This window comes from Melospiza melodia, chromosome Z, assembly GCF_035770615.1.
Source record: "Melospiza melodia melodia isolate bMelMel2 chromosome Z, bMelMel2.pri, whole genome shotgun sequence".
Classification (NCBI taxonomy): Eukaryota; Metazoa; Chordata; class Aves; order Passeriformes; family Passerellidae; genus Melospiza; species Melospiza melodia.
The window spans coordinates 46593266-46613364 of NC_086226.1; the positions used below are offsets into that span (position 1 = coordinate 46593266).

Below are 20099 nucleotides of genomic sequence, written 5' to 3' on the forward strand. Positions count from 1 at the left end.
CTATCAGTGCAAGTAGCAGAAGGTGAACTGGTGCTATCTGGATAGCTGGAACACCTTGAGAGTACTTGCCAGCCACTAAAATTACTCCGTTCCAGAGTCCTCTGGACCCTTCCCTGATTCTAGGTGTTTTGTATTCCTATTGTGGACAACAATTTCTTCTTTTCTTAACAGCAGCTTCCCTTGGGATTTTTTCTGGTTGGGTTTAAGACTGATAGAACAGTGAAATAGTCTGAGGTTGTCACCCAGACACAGGACTTCATCAGGTAAGCCCAAAGTAAAAGAAAGATGTTATCACCAGGACTCTTTACTCCACACTGGCTTTTTTGTTCTGTTTTGGTTTTGCAGTACCAACCACAATTCAAAGCCCTAAATGAGTCTGTGAATAAATTTTTTAAAAAAAATTTCTCACTCCCTTCCTCCACTTTCCCCGAGTAGGGGAAATAAAAAAACTTGGAAATAATCAGCAATTTAGTCCTGAATCTTGAAGCTGATATGACTGTAGTAGTAGACCTATTGTTTCGGATCTCTATCTCAGAATGTCTCTTCCTTTTCAATACAAAACTGATACACCTAGAGGATACATTCAGAGCATGAGACAAACTTGATGCTGTCACCTCTAGATCTGGTTTAAAATGAATTGGCTGCAAGACAGTAATAATGCAGTGAGATGCTACACAGTTTAAAAAGTTGAGGCTTCTCTGATGCGCTCATATGAAGACTAGTCTTGGTTTTTTTTAGATGAAGCAGTGAAAAAAATAAATACCCTTTGTAATATCTGACAATACTCCACTGACTGCTGAAGAGCTTGGTACTCATTACAACAATTCTTAACCTCTGAAATCTTAATACCATCATGAATTCTCTGTAACACAGAAAATCAGGTTGTGAAAGGTTAATACCACAAAGCATTTCACATTTCTTAATCACAACTTGTCATTTAGAGGTTAGACACTAATCTCTTCCTTTTTTTTCTGGATTTTGAACTTACGTGCAAAAATTTTGGGCAAGTTAGAATGGAAATAATGGGAGTTTTAGCATAGAAGTTTCAAGATAGCTGTAAAACAAGCTTGGATAGTGTTATGATGTTTTTAAAATTCAGGTGACAAAAAAATAGACATCACAATGCCAAATTTACTTGGAGCAGCAGTCACTGAGAAAATCTGATAAGTGATGAGACCCTGAATTAAGTCTAAAAGTATAAAAAAATGAAGAAAGATTAATATTCAGGGCAGAATACTGATTGGAAAGCCTCCATGAAAAGATAACAGGACTATTTTTAAAGCTGCATTTTACTTCTAGAGACGTGGGGAGAGGATTTAAAGAGACTTTCATGCTGATTACTTTAGATAAAAATACAGCCTGTTCGAAGTTAGCCAAACACACTGGGTAGCCAAGTTGATGCAATGTGTTCCAGCATACTCTGTGTCTATGGATATTCCGGAATTTAATGTAGGTACAGCTGGGAAATCTCAGAGATACCCCTTTCCAGAATTCAGCTATTGGGTTATAAAAATATTTTCACATTTCCTGCAGATGGCTGGATTATTTTCTTCACTCATAATTTTAATTCAGAATTCATTACGGACAGCTGCTGGCTCTGATAGAACCTAATTGCTCTTTTACTAGATTCAGCTGCAAGCAGTCAGATTTCCTTTTCCTTTGTAGAGTATATTATATATAAACATGGGTGGGGAGAAAAATAACCAATTAACTAAATACATATGGATAAAATGACTCACTAAGAGTGCTGATCAAATAATGTATCAAACTACAGCTTAGGTCAAAGGAAATTACAGGCCTTGTAGGACATGATAATATATATATGGAAATAATTATCAGCAGCAACATATTTTTAATTTGAGATAACACATGGAAAAGGCATTGCATTTGTTAAAAAAATCTTACAGACAATTATTACATTTTAATGAGGGGCAGGTTATTTTGCCCAGCAAAAAGTCATCAGTCTTCAGCAGAAATGCTCAATTGAAACCATTTGTTGGCCGAATCAAAGTCAGGCCTCAGTATATCCCCTGGGAAACTTAGAATAAAATGTGACATAATCATGGAACTATTTTTACTGCCCTACCTCTTATTAAAAAAAAAAGAAAAGAAAAAAAAAATACCCAGAGAATAGTTACTTTTACTCAGGCTACCAAAAAAGAGTATATCACAAAAGGAGGGAACAGAGACAACCAGCAAAAATGTCAAGGATATGAGAACTCTCTTCCACCTCCCTCCACACAAGAAATAATGGAATGGGTAACAATATTTTGATGGATATGAACTCAAGAAAATTTGCAGACATGTAAAACATGAAAAAAAAAATTTAACCCTTTTATCCAAAGACATTCAGTGAAATAAAGAGACACACTCAAATTAAAAGTAAATAAATATCTTCCAATGTGATATGAGTGAAACTACTTTAAAAAGGAAAAGGATCGTTAATACTGTCTGGTTTTGTTCTTTGAAATGCCTGTACAATCATGAATATAAGCAAAAAAGTATCCACCAGGTAGGCTAGAGTATCCTCTAGGTAGGCTAGAGGAATAAAGGGGAAAATTGAAATCCTCATGAAGCAAGGCTAAACTAGTCACTAAATGCTTGCTTCTGGAGAGGAAACTTTACTGTAATATTGTTGACATTGGAGTTTTGTACTTTCCCCTAAAATTTCTAACATTTGCCATTGTCAGAGACAGGATACTGGTCTAGGCAGAACACTGATTCTATCTAGTAATAGCATTCGCTCTGTTCCTTTACAGATTTCTGACTGCTACCAGAAACAAATCTTGCCCTATGCAGTCACAGCAGCTTTTCAGGATTTCAAAAGATAATCCAGCCCTGAGTCACACCAGTGGGGAGTATAATCCCTGAACCATAGGCTAAGTGCCAACCAAATATGGCTTTACACACATATGACGGATTTAATCAGAGACCACAAGTAGGTGTTTTTCATTATTTGAATCTGCATGACAAAATATTCCTATTACTTGTTATTTACACGTTTTTGAATTTTAATAATGTTTTCAGTTATCATTTCTGAGTTTTAATGCTTATAAACAATGGAAGCATAAACTATACATACAGCAACTACAGTTCAGGTTTTAAGAAAGGCTTGTTTGCTATGAAGAACTGGTGTCTAACTGAAGACAAAACTTGAAGGGGGATCAGCATCAGTTTGCTTGTGTTTGACACTTCATGGAAGATTTACAGATAATATAGCACAGTATTTTCCTACTCTAAGAAAAAATCTATCCAAGGCCAATTTTATAGGACCGTCCATACCATCACATTAACTATGGTGTGCTAGTTCTTACCATGTTCATACTCCCAGGTTTTCATAAGCAAGTGCCTAAATTTAATGAAAAAAAAAATTACATACCTAAGCTCATAAGAACACTGCTAAGTTAGAAGATGAGTTGGGAAATACTATCTTTGCTATCAAGATGATTCTAACTAGTTACACTCAAATTTGAAACAGAGAAAAGAAAAGCCAGCATGACCCATCCATCTCTCTCTCTCTCAATCAGCATGCAGATGGAGACACTACCTCTTGTCTGTGTGCTTGCATGAACATATCCCAATAATTACATGAGAGGTCTTGCATGTTCAGCATAAAATATCCAGGGTCTTCAACTGTAAGGTTTCTGTAATCTGCATTTTCATGACCCTGAGAGTTTTATGGTGAAAATATGAAGGCAAATCCAAACTCCCCTCTACCAGTGACATCTCCTGTCCATGTGTGTAATACCATTCATTATAAAATTACCAAGGAGTGTCTTGCTATACCAATTTCTTCCATTTGGCCTTTATCAACTTTTCTTCTAGACTCTTTCTCTTTTTCCAGTAGATTCTGCAACTCTAACAATTGATCAAAGACAGAGAAACCATCCAAAATTTTCTAAATAAGTGAATCCAGTTCCATTTACTTAAACAGAGATCAAGCATCCAAGGTATAAACACTGCAAGCCTCATCCTGTATATATATATATATGTTGAAATGAAATAACTTCTAAGAATAAAGGTATGTGTAGAAATGAAACTAATGCCAGTCAGTTCTTCTGACTGCATAGTGAGAGTTGCTGAGACTATTAATACAGATGAAATATAAGGAAAACCCTGGACATTAATTTATTCCTATATTTTTATATTAAGAGGAACTAAATATCCTAAGCAACTAGACATCTTTTCAATATGGGATTCTTATGGCAATCTTATCCCTCTCTGTTTTCTATTAATGAACAATGGCTATGAGAAAAAACAATATTTATGAGACCTACCGTGATCCACAGCTAACAGCTGAAGAGTAAATAGTGTTACAGTGTTTTTTTACAGGGATGACACCCAGCACAGTTTAATACGCAGTAGCAATTCAATAACTTCTGGATAAAGACATGTGGGTAAAATAGAGAAAATTTAAAATATTTATGATATTAAAATATTTGTCAAACTAAAATGCTTTCACTGTCTTTTCCTCTCTAGAGCTTTCAGCTGTCCAAGGAAGTTAGGAAGGGTCCTGGATTGTTCTCAGGAGAGGGAAAGGGAAGAGATGAGGAAGATTCTAGTATTTTTCAATCTTACTTGTGTTGTTTTTGAATACGTACTGGGGAGGTTTTTTCCCTACCGTGAAAAAGGATAGGCAGTCATCTGCAACCTACTCACTGCAAGGATTAAAAAATGAGCACTTGTAAGGCCTATGGCAAAAGTAGCAGTTCAAACTATACAGAAATGAAATAAAATAATCCACTGGAAAATCATCGCCTTTGATAAGTATATTTTTTTTCTTAAACATTCTATTTTTTATTCACATACACGGAACAAGAATTCTACTTTAGGAAATAGAATATCATACGGTGTTTTGTTATTTTTTGAAAATTATCTTGTTTTTCACTCTGCTAACTGGTTATGTTAGTGTAGTCAGACACAGATTTACTTGAAACTGTCACATTCCTCTAAACAGCCAAGTCTTTCTGTTAGCAATAGCAGCATTAGCAGTACCTGCCAAAGCTTGAAAAAGGGTCTTAGAGATATGCCCCTTGGTGCTGGTATTAAAAGAAAGACTCAAACATATGGGATCGCACTAACATGTTAAGCTTTTAGGTAGTGTTACTGAACCAGCTACTGAAGTTTCTGTGATGTTTTGAAAACACAGTGGCATAAAATTCCAAACACCCTCCAGTACTGGTTTATGTGATCTGATTAGCACCTGTTTGCCTGCACTAATCCAACTTCAAACAAAAACGTGTTTTCCCTGCTATCATTAGACCATTAGACCACACATTAGTGTCTCACCAATGCAGAATCCTAAGATTTAAGCCTGCATTTTTTCATTAAAGAAACAATTTTTTCTTGATCAGCTCTGCAAATTAGGGCAAGTCATGCCGAAAGACCAGTGGGATTGCAGTATTACTCAACTTCTGTAGAAAGGGACTGAAAGGGTAATCTTAGAATATAACTGTAAATGAAAAAAAAAATCTATGGGCATCAATTATTTTAGCCACCACAGAAAAATTTTCAGACAAGTTACTATAAATAAACCAACCAAGATTTTAACCCATTGTGTAAAGTACCTACAAATAAGAGTAGGTACTTAAACAAATAATGGAGTGATAAATTTCCTTTGTGGATTTTTTTTCTGTTGTTTTTTGGTTTTGGGTTTTTTGTTTGTTTGTTTGTTTGTTGCATTCAGCTTTAATTTATCTGCTTTTCTCTTTCAAATCTCACACTAAGAATAAGGATCATGGAACATTTAGCTCAACATTGAGGCTCTACTGAACTGTCTTCCCTGGTAGATATAGACAGAAAACTTTATCTTTTTTCTAGGGAAAAGAGTAGAGTGGAATTATGCATTTATGTTATGACAACTACACCATTCATCGAGGTAGTCCTCACAAAATATCTGATTACTTAAATTAAAAAATCTGCATTTAGATTAGGCCTTGATGTTTCCCTTGGTGTTCCAAAATTCTTTCAGCAATGATCTACTGCTGAAAGAATTATCTTTTTTCCCTTAAAATTAACATACCTGTGAATATGTTTTAGCTACCTTTTCCAGTAAAAATCCTGCCAACTTTTCTGCACAAGTGTGCTGGTTTTGGCTGGACTACAACTTATTTTCTACCCAGACTTCTTGCCTCTGTTTCAGTGTGTGGTGCAGGAGCTCAGGGAAGGTGGGTGTGCATGGAAGGTTGGGAGGAGACACAGGTAACTCAAACTGACCAAAAGGGATGTTCCAGACCATATGGCATCATGCTTAACATATAAAGAGGGGTGAAGAAGAACGAAGGGAGAGACTTTTGGATTGATGGCAGTTGTTTTCCCAAGTCATCATTATGAGTGATGCTCTCCTGGAGATGGCTGAACACCTGCCTGCTCATGGGAAGCACTGAATAAATGACTGAATTCCTTGTTTTGCTTTGCTTGTGTGTGCAGCTTTTGCTTTCCCTACTGAACTGCTTTTATCTCAGCCCATGAGTTTTCCAGCTTTCACTCTTTTGATTCTCTTCCCAATCCCACTGGTATGGGAGCGAGTAAGCAGTTGTGTGGGGCTTGGCTGCTGGCAGAGGTTAAACCACAGCAACAAGTACGGCTTTGACTGGTAGAACATCCTCATGAAATTCTCAACATGTTTTTGACTTCAATATTAGATTCAAATTCAATACTGTACAGGCAATCAAACTGCTATCAAAAGCAGATGTCTAAATGACAAGCAAAGATGCCTGTTGCATATACATTAGTGATAAATAATTACCAATATTTTGGAAATTCTGATTATATAATTCTGTATTTCTTTGCTATTATCACACAAATATTATTAAAAATATTTCCATTTTCATATCTTTGACATACATTTATCAGAAATCATCAAGCTGAGTAACGTAGAATGGTAGTATGTACATTCTCAGTTAATTTCACTAGATAGAACTATGTTTTTTTGGTCGCTGTTATGTGAAAAGAGGGTATTCAATTATGTGCTAGGTGGGCTCTTCAGTAATCAGGTGTTTTCAGCTCAGACTTCTTCCCATTAAGTGCTCTGTAATTGTTAAATAAACTCTTCACACATTCAAAAACCATTTCCTAGGGACAGGATATTAAGATAGCTAACCAACAAATGAGGCTTTGATACAAGCTTGTCTGGGGTCACTCATGAACTGGGTCTCCATCTACCTTGATTCTCTATTGGACATTTAGCTGTACCCCAAAACCATGGAGCAAACTAGAAAACCATTTAATCCCTTAACATGAAATGGACTGAAAGACAAACTGCTGGTCATTATTAAGGCAGATGGGTGGGAATGGAGTAAGGAAAATCCTAGGCTAAACCTTTCACTTGCAATACATACCTATAAGTACAGAATAAACAGGGGGTTACTCTGTAAACATCAAAACACAGACAGGTGGCTCTTGTGTGGCTCTTTCTCACACAGGGTGAGAAATAAATTCTCCCTGTACTGTCAATAGCTTTGTTTTTCAGTTTCTATGGTTTAAGAGTTTGCAGAAAAAGACTTCCACCGATTCTTCAAGCCTACTCTTTCTTTTTATCAAACACATTTTGAAAGGAAGCTCCCATTCTGTTTATACTTCTGTAATGTGATTATTCGAATTTCCTGAGCTCTGATAGTTTGGTAGTTAGTGGGAGAAATATAAAAGAAGGTATTAGTGTTGTCTCAGATGGCTTAAAATTGCTACTATAAATCCTGTGTTCCTTCTAGAAACTAAACTCAGATTACTCCTTCAATGAGATATTGTTAAAAAGACTGTCTACCATAGGCAAAGAATATAAGATATGGTTCTGTATTGTATTGTTTGGCTCTAGTTAGAAAAGTCTTAAGTACTTTTTAAATCTGGATGATGAAAAGGGGGAATTTAATGAAAAGGGATTTAGGTAGACCTAAACACAAAATGGGAGACAATAACAGACAAGATACAGAACAAGGACAAGAGGAATATTAAAAAGGATGTAGAGGCAGACTAGGGGCCAGGAAAGGAATAAATGAAAATCAAGACGTTTTTCAAGAACAGAAAAATATCTCAATGGAAAACAGCAACTAGTAGAGGGCAAAAATTAGAGGCTAGAGGCTTGGCGAAAATTAGAAGGACAATTACTGTTAGAATTACAATCTTACTTCAGAGAAAATACTAAGAAAGGTAGGAACATATTTCATTAAATGGTTCAGCAATGTGATATCAACAATGAAATAAGTTTGATAAAATAATGGAATTGAAGGACACAACTAGAATATACTCAGAGGGGTCCAGAGAATAAGGATCAGTCCAGATGTGGAGAGAAAAAATTGATAAAAGTGTTAAATGACTTAGAATAGGCAAAGGAAAGATTGGAATGGAGAAACTTACAAAGTGAGCAACAGAGAAGAGAAGGAAAAAAATGGAAAGCAGATTCTAATTAAAAACTGGGTAATGTGCAGAGTTTGTACTTAACCTTTTTAAATTTATTTTTTATAATGTGAAATGAAATGTTTATGCATGTCCAGTACTTCAAGTTCAAGCCAAATACGAAGAATTTTCACACTGCTGTACGAAAGACATATCCTTTAGCCTAAAAATACTGTGGCGATGCTCCATAGTTCTTCCTCTTTTGATTTTTTGAACCAATTTAATAATCATAGAATCACAGAATAACCTGAGTTGGAAGGGACCCACAAGGATTATTGAAATCTGACTCCTGTCCCTGCACAAGACAGGCCCAACAAAATCATGTTGAATGTAAAATGATAAGGCAATAAAAAACCCTGAATATTATGTTGCTACAGAATGCCTGAAAAGTGACACGTTAACATGACTATAGGGAGAAACACTTCAGTTACTTCATTAGTCTATCAGTTGGATAGTCACCACATTACATGGAGGAGTTAATTAGCAGATTAATAAACTTTGGACTATCCAGAACACTTGATGCTAAATGTCCAGCCTGTTTTAATTATAGAGAGATACATTTTAAATTTTTTCAGAAACCTGGTTACATTAATTCTGTTCATAGACAAATTGTTAGGAGTCAAATTTAAAAACCTTACTAAAATAATAGGATATGTGAAAGTCTGTCTTTTAGAGGTTAGGTTGTATGAAGTGACTGAATCCTAATGTCTCTAGTAAGTATACATAAGGCAAAAAGCTTATATATAGCAGATTATGCTTATTGCAGATAAATTATTGATACATAAATCAATAAGAATTTGGGATAAAAAAAGTGCCTCGGGCATAAAATAATACTACCTAACTTGACCACCACTTTCAATGAAATCTGCATGCAAAACTAACGATAAAGGGAAAATAATTGCCTTGTGCTTCATCAGTACCACTGGGTGATAACAAGCAATGCATTTTATTTCATCTTTTCCAATGGCTATCCATAAAAACTGATTTAATTTGCCTATTTTTCCATAGTGGTAATTTAGGCTATTATATGAAGAGATTTTCCAGAGTGGGAAAATTAATTTTTTCTATTAAGTTCGGTTTTGAGGTAGCATACAGCATCTTCACTGTTGAGCAACTTTGGAGTATGCTATATATGGATGAAGCTAAAGAAGTTGTATCTGAGGAAATCTAAAATCCTGGACAATAACCGAAATGTTTTAAGACCCTGTAAATGCAAGTACAAAAATATGCCTCTCCATTCAAGAAACACTCAGCAAGCTTTATGAGTATATTTGTGTTGTTATTTATAATTATTCCACATTATTAATACTGGTGTTTAAATAAACATTTAATATCTGTGTTCCATGTTCTCTGGTATTTTGTAAACAGTCTGTGCCTTTCAACATTTAAGTTCTGCTTATTTTGCTTTCCTGTTGAATTTATTTTTATTATATTGTTTACAGGAGACTCTTTCAATCACTTTAAAAGTGTTTCAATTATCAGAGTCCATGGATGGGTTGCCAATATAAGAAGTCAGAACTAGACATGGCAGTATGCTGTAATTACTATTCCTCAGGCTTTGGATGAAAGAAACAAGACTGGTTTTCAAATATGCTAAACATCTGTAACTGCAGAGATCCATATATAGCAGCTCTCAGCCTTATTAACTGAAGGTAGTCCAAACTGAAGTTCACAAGAAATAGTGATCTTAGGAACTTGCTTTAGAAAGGGCTACACCGCAAGCTATACAATGTATGAAAATAGAGCCCTGGAATGAGGGAACACATCTTGGAGTTTATTTCAATCAGAATTGGTATATATGTTCTGATAATGTCCTTATCAACATGATTTTAAGGCTTTCTCAAAGATCTGTTCAGCAAATTCCAAAGAAGCTGTATCTCTTCATTTTCCTTAGTCCCAACACCCAAAAAACAGCTGACTTTTTTTCTTCCATGGTTACTAATTCATACCTTACAATGCCTGAAGAGGTGTGCTACTTTGCAAAAAAGCACGGAGAACTAATTTCCCTGGAACTGGGTTCAGCTTGTTCCCCAGTTACATCCTTTGCATTTTTCAGCTCCTCAAAGTCCTAAATTGGAGATTCAACTTTGAATACAGATTCTGGTCTTACCTGAATTTATCAATCTTAATTCCCATGTTTGCCACTTTCTCACACAATATAAATTAATTAAAAATCTCAGAAAGTGTTTAATTGCTTAAAACATACTTTTTTCAATACTTAGGCTCTTAAACCAATACCATCCTCTTCCTTTTTCATGCCACATTCTGAACGCCACAGATACATTTGTATTCTCCCTGCAGACATTCTTCCTGGAGATCTTTTGACGTACTAAAATTAAATTAATTGTGCATAGACCAAATAAAATAATTCTAGCCTACCCAAGCTGGGAGTGCCATACTTAATTTGCAATGCAACCACCTTTTTCTTTGACAGACTCAGAAGTCTATTTGAAAGAAAATCATATTTTCATCTGCAACAAAACAGAAAGCAGGAACCTTGACATACCATGCAAACTTCTGGGCTTACCTGCAATGCACAACCATAGGTCCAGCATCAGGTGGGTTGCAAGTCTTGACTCGTCGCAGGAAAGCCAAGAATGGTGTTGGGTGTTCTGGGACACCATGGTCAGGCCAGGCAGTGAACTGGAATTGCCTCACTTCCCTTTTCTCACTTGAGCCATTCTATGAAATTTAAAAGTTTCATGACAAAACCGCGACTTGAGATTATATTAGCACTTTTCAGTAAAACAACTGCTAAAGCATATATACCAGTGAAAACTGATTAAATATTCGGGGCCGGCAAGAAAAAGAACTATGGAGGAAAATCCTAATTACAGATTCAAACAATGTAAGATCTTTAAATATACTGTACACTTGTGCACCACAAGTATTCAGCTTTTTCATGGTGAGAGCTCTGCATTACCTTACAAAACTTCATATTATCAGGAACATGTACTCTGTAGAAGTCTCAATATTCAGCACTGTTAGAAGGAAACAAGGGTAAGGCTAGAAAGGAGGAGAAGGGGAGAAAGGGAATAAGGAAGTAAGGGAAAAAGGCGCACAGGTAAGGCAGGAAGCAAAAGGAAGAAGGAGGACAAGGTGGCAGGAGGGAGGCCAGTGATAGAAAGGAAGGAGGAACGGGAGGTGAGGGAAAAAACTGCCAGCCTTTCAATTTAAAAGCATACAGTAATTACATATAAGTGTGTATACCTTGTGAAGTGCAAATGTACGAACACAGTACGTTGCCAATTCAACAGTGTCTAAAAGGGTGACTTGGATTAGTCCATAAGTTTCTGTGCCTCTGCTTGGCCAGTATTGATCACACTTCACCTGCAGTGAAAAACATGTTATCATTTAATACATTTAATATTGAAATTTATTACAAATCTGACTGTATATCACCATAGGTTTTAAAAATATGTAGAGATACAATGGCCAACTTCCAACACAAGAAATTTATCATCCACAGGAACTGCTCTTCTGGTAGTAGACTATATAATGTCTTCCTCCATAAAGGGCAAGTTCAGTAGGACATATAATTGGGAAATGATAATAAACATAGATACACTGTAGAAAAAAACAATTTATAGTAGCCTAAAGTATGACCTCACTTTTCACAGTCCATAACTTCATAATAGTACTTCAACAAAGGTGGAACATTTTTTTAATATTTGCCATATTTTACATTAGTCCCCAAACTTATAAACTACTACTTTATGCTAGTATTTAATATGTATAGATATAGCTCAGTACAAACAAGTAGGTTTTTAGAAATAATTTCTGTACACTGATAAATGAAAGGGCATCAGCAACTATTAAGTGGACTGTAAGAAAAAAATTTCCTTCTGAGATCAGTGTTCATCAGAGAAGAAGCACATCATGAAATTGAGTCCACAGGCATTTAAAAAAATGGTTTGGTGGAGAGTTCATCCATCAAATCTAAAAAAACACAAAACATTTCATTCAGAGGAATCCTAATTTTAAAATGCCACAGTCTAGAATATTAAAATATGCAATAATTCTGTGTAAGATGACACATAAGAGAACCATATTTTTATCAACATTTCTAAGGCCCAATAATTTGTTTTGGTTAAAAAGGGTATTTTCAATGTTAACTGTTAAGAAAACAGAAATGCTGAACCCCTAAATCCACCAAAAAATGTAGTACAAAGCAGTATGGCAATCAAGTAATTTAGAATATTTTGCTTTCAGTGGCTGATGGGTGAAACAGAGAGTCAATCTCTATTCTAATTATAACAATACATTCTTACCAATTAGCCCTGCCTACAGTACAGAAAATAAGTTTAAACTGAGTCCAGCAACAACACACTGGGTGTTTCAGCACATCTTCATTAATCACTCCAAGCCAGATGCACACAAAATTCAATGAGAATACACTAAATGTAACAAACATCACAAGCAGAATATTGCATAATATTTGCAGTAAAAAGATGTGAATTGTCATGCTAATCCACGAGGAAAACTGATTATTTCCCCAAAATGGAAAATTAAGATATGCATCTTTGAAACTCGTGGTTCTCCAGGTTCTTCATTCTGCACAATAGTTAGTGAAAAAAGACTTAGTATGCTCTCCGACTCTCCAGACCCAAATAGCTCTTTCTCACAGATCATTTTATTTTGAGGCTCAGAGGTCACAGATCATTAATGGCTCACAAATCACAGTCTGAGAACAAGTAATCTATATAGAGAAGAAAAAAATTCTACCCACTGAAGCAGGGGATAAGAATTAATTAGTGGCAGAGTAAAGGGAAACAATTTTTTACAGGCAATGATAATTTAGTTTAGAGATATCGAATTGCAACAGAACTAAAAATGTTTTATTGATACTGCTCTAAGAAAAAATAGGATTGATAGGGCAAAAATTCTCTTTTTAAGTAAATAAATAATTACTTCCTTGTGTCACTTACTGAAAGAATAAGTACTATATATACAGTATATATTTGCAAGATTCCTAGTACTTGCCCCTTTGGTCTTTGTAAATCAAACTAAAAAGCATGTTTTCAACTGAGATATTTAAATATGATTATAGAAAATCTAGCTTCACTTTATAATTAATATATAAACAGTGCAACATGTCTATATTGGTTACCTGTATTTTAAACAAACAAGTTGTGGTTTATTATTTATTAATTCCCATGGAATGGAATGTTTTTGGAAACATTTTTTCATAGAAAGTGTGGATACATAATAACTGTAATTTGTAATCTTAGCAACTACAGGTTTACTCTGACTAAATCTGGGTTTTTTTTTTAATTAATAAAAATGATTTTTTAAATTCAAATGGGAGAAAAGTGTAGCTGTGCCTTTGTATGCCTAAATATGTCATTCTTTTCTTCACTGGACAGATCTCACATAGAAATTATATGCTCATAGAAGCAGTACCAGCTTCCAGAAAGCATTTCTGAAAAATTACCCACCTTGCAGTCTGCTACTGACAAAGTCTGACCAGTTTGAAAATGACAGAAAATGTTTGTTTTATTTTTATTTTGTAGAGTAATCTAATGTTAAGAATTTACTCAGAATTAGAAAGCTATTTTTCAGTTACGCTGGGAAAAAATAAATGTGCATGCTCCTTTAGGTGGAGATTTTGCTTGGGTTTTTTTTTTAAAGTACTAGTTTATCTAACATAAACTTCAATTATGGTATAATTTTTCTAAAATACTTTCTATGAGACCTACGTGATGCAGAGGACAGCTGCTGGAAGCAGACAGTAAGTGATCAATAAGAAACTCAATTTGTAGTGTAGTATATATATTATTTGAAAGTGGAAACTGATGAAAATAAGTATCAATTCTTTTAGAAAGAAAACCTGATTTCAGGTTGATGTGGATTTGACCTTCTGGAAGAGCACATAAAGCGTAAATTGATTGAACTGCATCTTCTGTCCCTTTTGCCTATTGATTTTTCTGAGATCAAGAGGTCTTCTTCAGAGATGTGTCCTTATGTGCCTCCTACCCTCTTTTGCTCTGTGATCATAAACCTTATATTCCCAATACTCCTAACAATTTAGAGTCCAATTTATCTTTGTGAGAGATCAAGCAATGTTTTCTATTGGACTTCACTGGCAGCAGAGGACCAGATAATACAAGTTAATTGGTAAGACACTACTTTCTGAGACAGAGTTCTTTCCAAACCTTTTATTCTATGTTAAGATCCCAGTCTTCAGCTCTTGAAGTGGGAGAGGTTACATATTCTATGTTCTTTTCACAAAAGGAATCTCAACCCCCAAAATTTAACACTAAATGTCAAAAGTCAATTTTGAAATGTTTTGCCAAATGTGTTCTTGCTATAGCTTTTTGGCATGTTTAATTTCTGTGTAGTAAGAGCCATTTCTCTCTTGCTTCTGTAAATTATTTGGAAAAAAAATATTTTGGCAAAGGATGCTGATGATAATACTAGCCCTCTCCAGAGTTACAATTACAGTGGTTTTATTGTGAGTTATTTTCTAATATATTCTTGATAAGCCCACGCCTCATAGTCATCATTTTTCTCTTATCCATGTAGTTCTGTATTCCAAGGGTTGATCTTTTCCCTAGCAGACTATACTCACCTGCATCCAAGAGCTTTTCTGTGCCACTAACTGCACATGAAAACAGCTTCCACCTGCAAATATCTAATATTCTCTTGCCTACAACTAAAGATGGCAAGATGAATGAAGCAGACACATGAGTGTGAAATAATTCACTGGTGATCTAAGAGTGGTTTTTTTAAAAAGAGAAATGTAACTAAAAGTACTGAAAAGCATACCTTTTGCTCCTACTTTCACTATCACAGAATCACAGAATCAGAGAGTGACTAAGTTAGAAGAAACCATCAAGATCATTAAGTCCAACCATGCCCTAACTCCTCAATTAAACCATGGCATTGAGTGCCACATCCAGTCTTTTCTTAAACACATCCAGGGATGGTGACTCCACCACCTCCCCAGGCAGACCATTCCAGAATTTTATCACTCTTTCCATAAAGAGCAAACTTTTTCCTGATATCCAACCTATACTTCCTTTATTTCCCTTGGTGCCACTTAAGACACTGTCCTCTGGTTCTGTCAGTTGTTCCCTGGAGAAAGAGACCAACCCCCCCTGACTGCAGCCACATTTCAGGGAGTTGTAGAGGGTGATAAGGGCACCTCTGAGTCTCCTTTTCTCCAGGCTGGACACCCCCAGCTCCCTCAGCCGTTCCTCACAGGGTTTGTGTTCCCAGCCCCTCTCCAGCCTCGCTGCCTCCTCTGGATGCGCTCAAGCGTCTCAAGGTCCTTCCCAAACTGAGGGCCCAGAGCTGGACACGGCACTCGAGGTGTGGCCTCACCAGTGCTGAGTACAGGGGAGAATGACCTCCCTGCTCCTGCTGGCCACACTGTTCCTGACACAGGCCAGGATGCCTTTGGCCTTCTTGGCCCCCAGGGCACACTGCTGGCTCATGTCCAGTCGGCTGTCACCAGTGCCCCCAGGTCCCTTTCCAGCCACACCGTCCCCAGCCTGGAACGCTGCAGGGGGTTATTGTGGCCAAAATGCAGGACTCAGCACTTGGATTTATTAATCTCCATCCTATTCGACTCTGCCCATCCATCCAACCATTCCAGGTCTCTGTGTAGAGCCCTCCTACCCTCCAACAGATCAACACAGGATCCCAGCTTAGTGTCGTCTGCAAACTTATTAATGAAGGACTCAATCCCCTCACCCATGTCATCAGTGAAGATACTGAACAGAGCTGGCCCAGCACAGACCCCTGAGGACACCACTGCTGACTGGCCCCAGCTGGATGTGGCACCGTTCACCTCCACCCTCTGGGCCCGGCCACCCAGCCAGTTCTGAGCCCAGCACAGAGTGCTCCTGTCCAAGCCGTGGGCTGCCAGCTTTTCCAGGAGTGTGCTGTGGGAGACAGTGCCAAAGGCTCTGCTGAAGTCCAAACAGAGAACATCCACAGCCTGTCCTGCATCCACCAGGTGGGTCACTTGGTCACAAAAAGGGACCAGGTTGGTCAAACACGACCTTCCCCTCCTAAACCCATGCTGGCTGGGTCTGATACCCTGCCCACCCTGTAAGTGCTGTGTGATGACAATCAATATAAACTGTCCTGTGACTTTACCTGATACTGAGGTCAGGCTGACTGGCCTATTATTACCAGGGTCCTCCTTCCCACCCTCTGTGCGAATGGGTGTCACACTGGCCAGCTTCCAGTTATCTGGAACCTCACCAGTGAGCCAGGACTGCTGGCAAATGATGGAGAGGGGCTTCACAAGCTCATCATGACCCTGGGATGGATCCCACCTGGTCCTATGGATTTATGAACATCCAAGCATCTCACAGTTCTCTGACTTCACCTCGATAACAGGGGGACCATTCTGCTCCCTGACAGCATCTCCCAACCCATGATCCTAAGTTGCACACTGCCAAAACCACTACATATGAAATCAGAGCGTCTCTCAAAGGACTAAATACAATAAAAAAGAAATATTTTTAGGTGCCATAGAAATGGATGTAGCTAGAATACATAACTAATTGTAGGCACATTTTCTTAACTTGCCTCTCAAACATACAATATTTTCTTTCTCTACACTTGTTCCACTCAGACCATGCAAATCCTTGCTCTTTGTGGAAGTACAAATATTCACTGAAAGCAAAGCTGTAAAAAAAATATAAATGCATCCTTTTTCATTAAAAATGAGAAGCTTGAGACATTTTCAGACTTGACGGGTTTCAGCTCCAGAGTTCCTAATATTCGTGGATATTCACACTTCAACAAGTCATAGACAGTAGAGAACATGCTGCTATGCATCAACAGAGCTGAAGGAAGTGTATTTCCATATGAACATATGAATACAAAGATTTCTGACATTCAAGGGTAGAGAAATAATTTTCCAGTATAAAGTTCCATCATTCATGCTGAAAAGCTCCTTCAGGTGATTCTTAACATATGAACCAGCTGCTACAAGACATCTAAGATTGTAAGGACAAAACAAAAAAAGATCAGGAAAGAGACAGAAAACTAATATAAGGCAGACACATATAGCGCATGATTTGCTGTAAGAACAGCATATTAATTATGCTGAATCTAGAATACAAAATATCAGTAGAACATAATTTCTTGCTCCTGTTTTCTTACTAAAAGAACTTTTGCAGACAGAATTTTCTATAGTATTTTCAGATGACCTTCCTTCAAAAACAGAAGAATAACATAATAAATTATGTTGAATGCCAATAATAATTATGCAATAAGAAAGGTAGTGCCAATTGTTGCTGGTGGAACCTGTCTCAAACCCTAGCAGCTAATTTACTGCCTCAGACATTTCAGCTGGTGTTTTGTCTCCAAACAGATTTTACACCGAAGCCATATTCTTTTTCCAGGAATGCCTTGCCACCTAAGGATTAGGCTGATTTGATTCTAAAGCTTAAAGACACTGACAATAGTATTTGAGATTATAATGCAGCTTAAAAAAAATCAGAATACAGACACGTTTTTTGATTTTATTTAAACAAGATTTGATCTAGTGCAATTCATTGAGTTCAGTCTAGGCTTAAATGAAAGATTAAAATATAAATTCATAGTCATAAATACGTTTTGAATTTTCGTCTTAAATACAGTAGCCACAAAAAAAATTCCAGTAAGAATCTGGAGGCAACATAAATGAACCATAGGCTAATCAATTCATAACAAATTTTAGTCCTCTACTAAGGCTTCAAATACACCCTCATGACTCCCCTACTTTCTGGAATTTCTGAGATATGAATAACAGGTTAACAGTTAACACTGAAAGATAATTGATTAATTAAAGAAATTATCCCCAGATTTTTTCCATTCTGATCCTTATGAAAGAGTGTGGTGTGGTTATTAAAACAAAAGGAAACAGATATTGAAACAAATATTGGACATGTTTAAAAGTGTTTTCTATCTCAATTTTCATCTTCATCTATACAATCAGAGAACAGTTCAAAGCTGTATTGCTGATATCAATGTGACATGCCTTTTTTGAGCTCTTTCTTACAGCAGGGAAAGCATGGTTTTAATGAATTCATTTTGAAGGATGAGTCTGTCAAACAGTTAAGTTCAGCAAGATTTTCCAAAAAATGTCTTGAAAAGGTTTAAATGAATGGACTGACTGGAAAAGTGAATGTGCTGACTACTTTTTGTTTCATCCTCCTGTACTCAAGGCTGATCACTCTGTGCAGCCTGAATAACACTTTCACTGAGTAAGATATTACAGTATGAAGAACATATTGAACATTTCAGCCTGCTATTCAAGTGCTGTAATGAAGATCTACTATTTTCCATAAAAAAGAACTACATCTTTAAGCTGATATGAATACTATGTAAAATATCAGTGAAACAAAAGGATCAAAAGAAAGAAACACCAGATCGAAAAAATTCTATTATTATTATGTCTTTGGTTCACTTGAAACAGAACTAATATGTGAAAAGGTACATTGGAAGGTGTTTCTTGGACCTAGAGGTCTCAATCTGGATTTTGATTTTTGAATGCAACTTCAAGACAAGGTGAGCTATCTATAAATAGTTTAATACATAGATGAAATTTTTCATCTCATAAATGTATTTCATACACTTCCTGTTACATGAACCAGAAAATTCCCCTAGCAAAAGCATTGATTACCAACCTCAGTATCCATCTGTATCCATTAACTTTCTTAGAATACAGGACAAGCTCTGTAAATTATGTAAAATGTTAAAAATAATCTTTTTCAGAGACACCCAGTAGAAGAACTTAAATTTTCCTGATTTGTTGCTTGCCATAAAGGGCAACTGGCCTTGAGTTTTTCACCATAATCTGCTAAAAAAGGAAAAGTAGGATCACCTTTTGATAAACAATACTAAATCCACTCTCTGACATTTTCAAGCCTCAAACTGCTTGACAGAACACCATGTGCTGAAGTAATGTACTACAATGCTAAGCCAAACATGAACTAATCATGTGTCCAGAGAGGGCCACAAAGCCAGAGAAGGGTCTCAAATGTAAGTGATGATGAGGATACAATGGTTGTTCAGTCTGGAGAAAAGAAGGTTCAGGGGGTACCTTATTGTGGTCTAGAACTACCTGAAATGAGGTTGTGTGAGGTAGGGGTTGATCTCCTTTTCCAGGCAACCAGCAACAGGAAAAGATTGCAGCAGAGAGGTTCAGGTTGTATAGCAGGAAAAAATTTCTTCACTGAAAGGGTGGTTAAGCATTGGAACAGGCTTACCAGGGAGAGTCACCATTCTTGGAAATGTTCAAAAAACGAGTGGACATCTCACTTTGTAATATGGTTTAAGGAGCACAGTGGTATTTGGTAAAAGGTTGGATTTCATGAAGGTCTTTTCCAACCTTAAGATTCTAAGATGCTATGTTCAATAAATTCTGAAAACAAGCAGGATTTTTAATCTTCTAACTCAAAAGGTCAATGGGCATTTTCTACATGTGGCATAGCTCCTCTGTATTAAGAGAAGAATTATATGAGGTAGTAGTATATGTCTTACCTTAAGTACAAAGCAAAGGAATTAAGAAAATAAAGTCCAACTGCAGAGTTAGAATATGGTTTTGACTAAACCACTTGCTATATATACACTTGCTTCAGGGAAATATTATTTTTATAGAAAACCATCAGTTTACCCTAACAGCTAAAAGAAACCACACGGAATGATAACACAAAAAACCTAAATGGTTGCCTTGAAAAATACTTTTGGCAATACCAGGTATC

The 20099-nt window shown here is 36.5% G+C and overlaps 1 protein-coding gene across 20 annotated transcripts in view; it reads right to left on the bottom strand.

Moving 5' to 3' along the window:
* Positions 1–20099, bottom strand: part of PTPRD (protein tyrosine phosphatase receptor type D) — a 1164217-nt gene that overhangs the window by 25465 nt on the left and 1118653 nt on the right. For all 20 annotated transcript variants that reach the window (XM_063180610.1, XM_063180611.1, XM_063180604.1 and 17 more), the window contains 2 exons: positions 11602–11721; positions 10919–11073 (listed from right to left, as the gene is read on the bottom strand). In XM_063180610.1, the coding sequence (XP_063036680.1) occupies positions 10919–11073; positions 11602–11721 (275 nt within the window). The remainder of the gene's footprint in view (positions 1–10918; positions 11074–11601; positions 11722–20099) is intronic.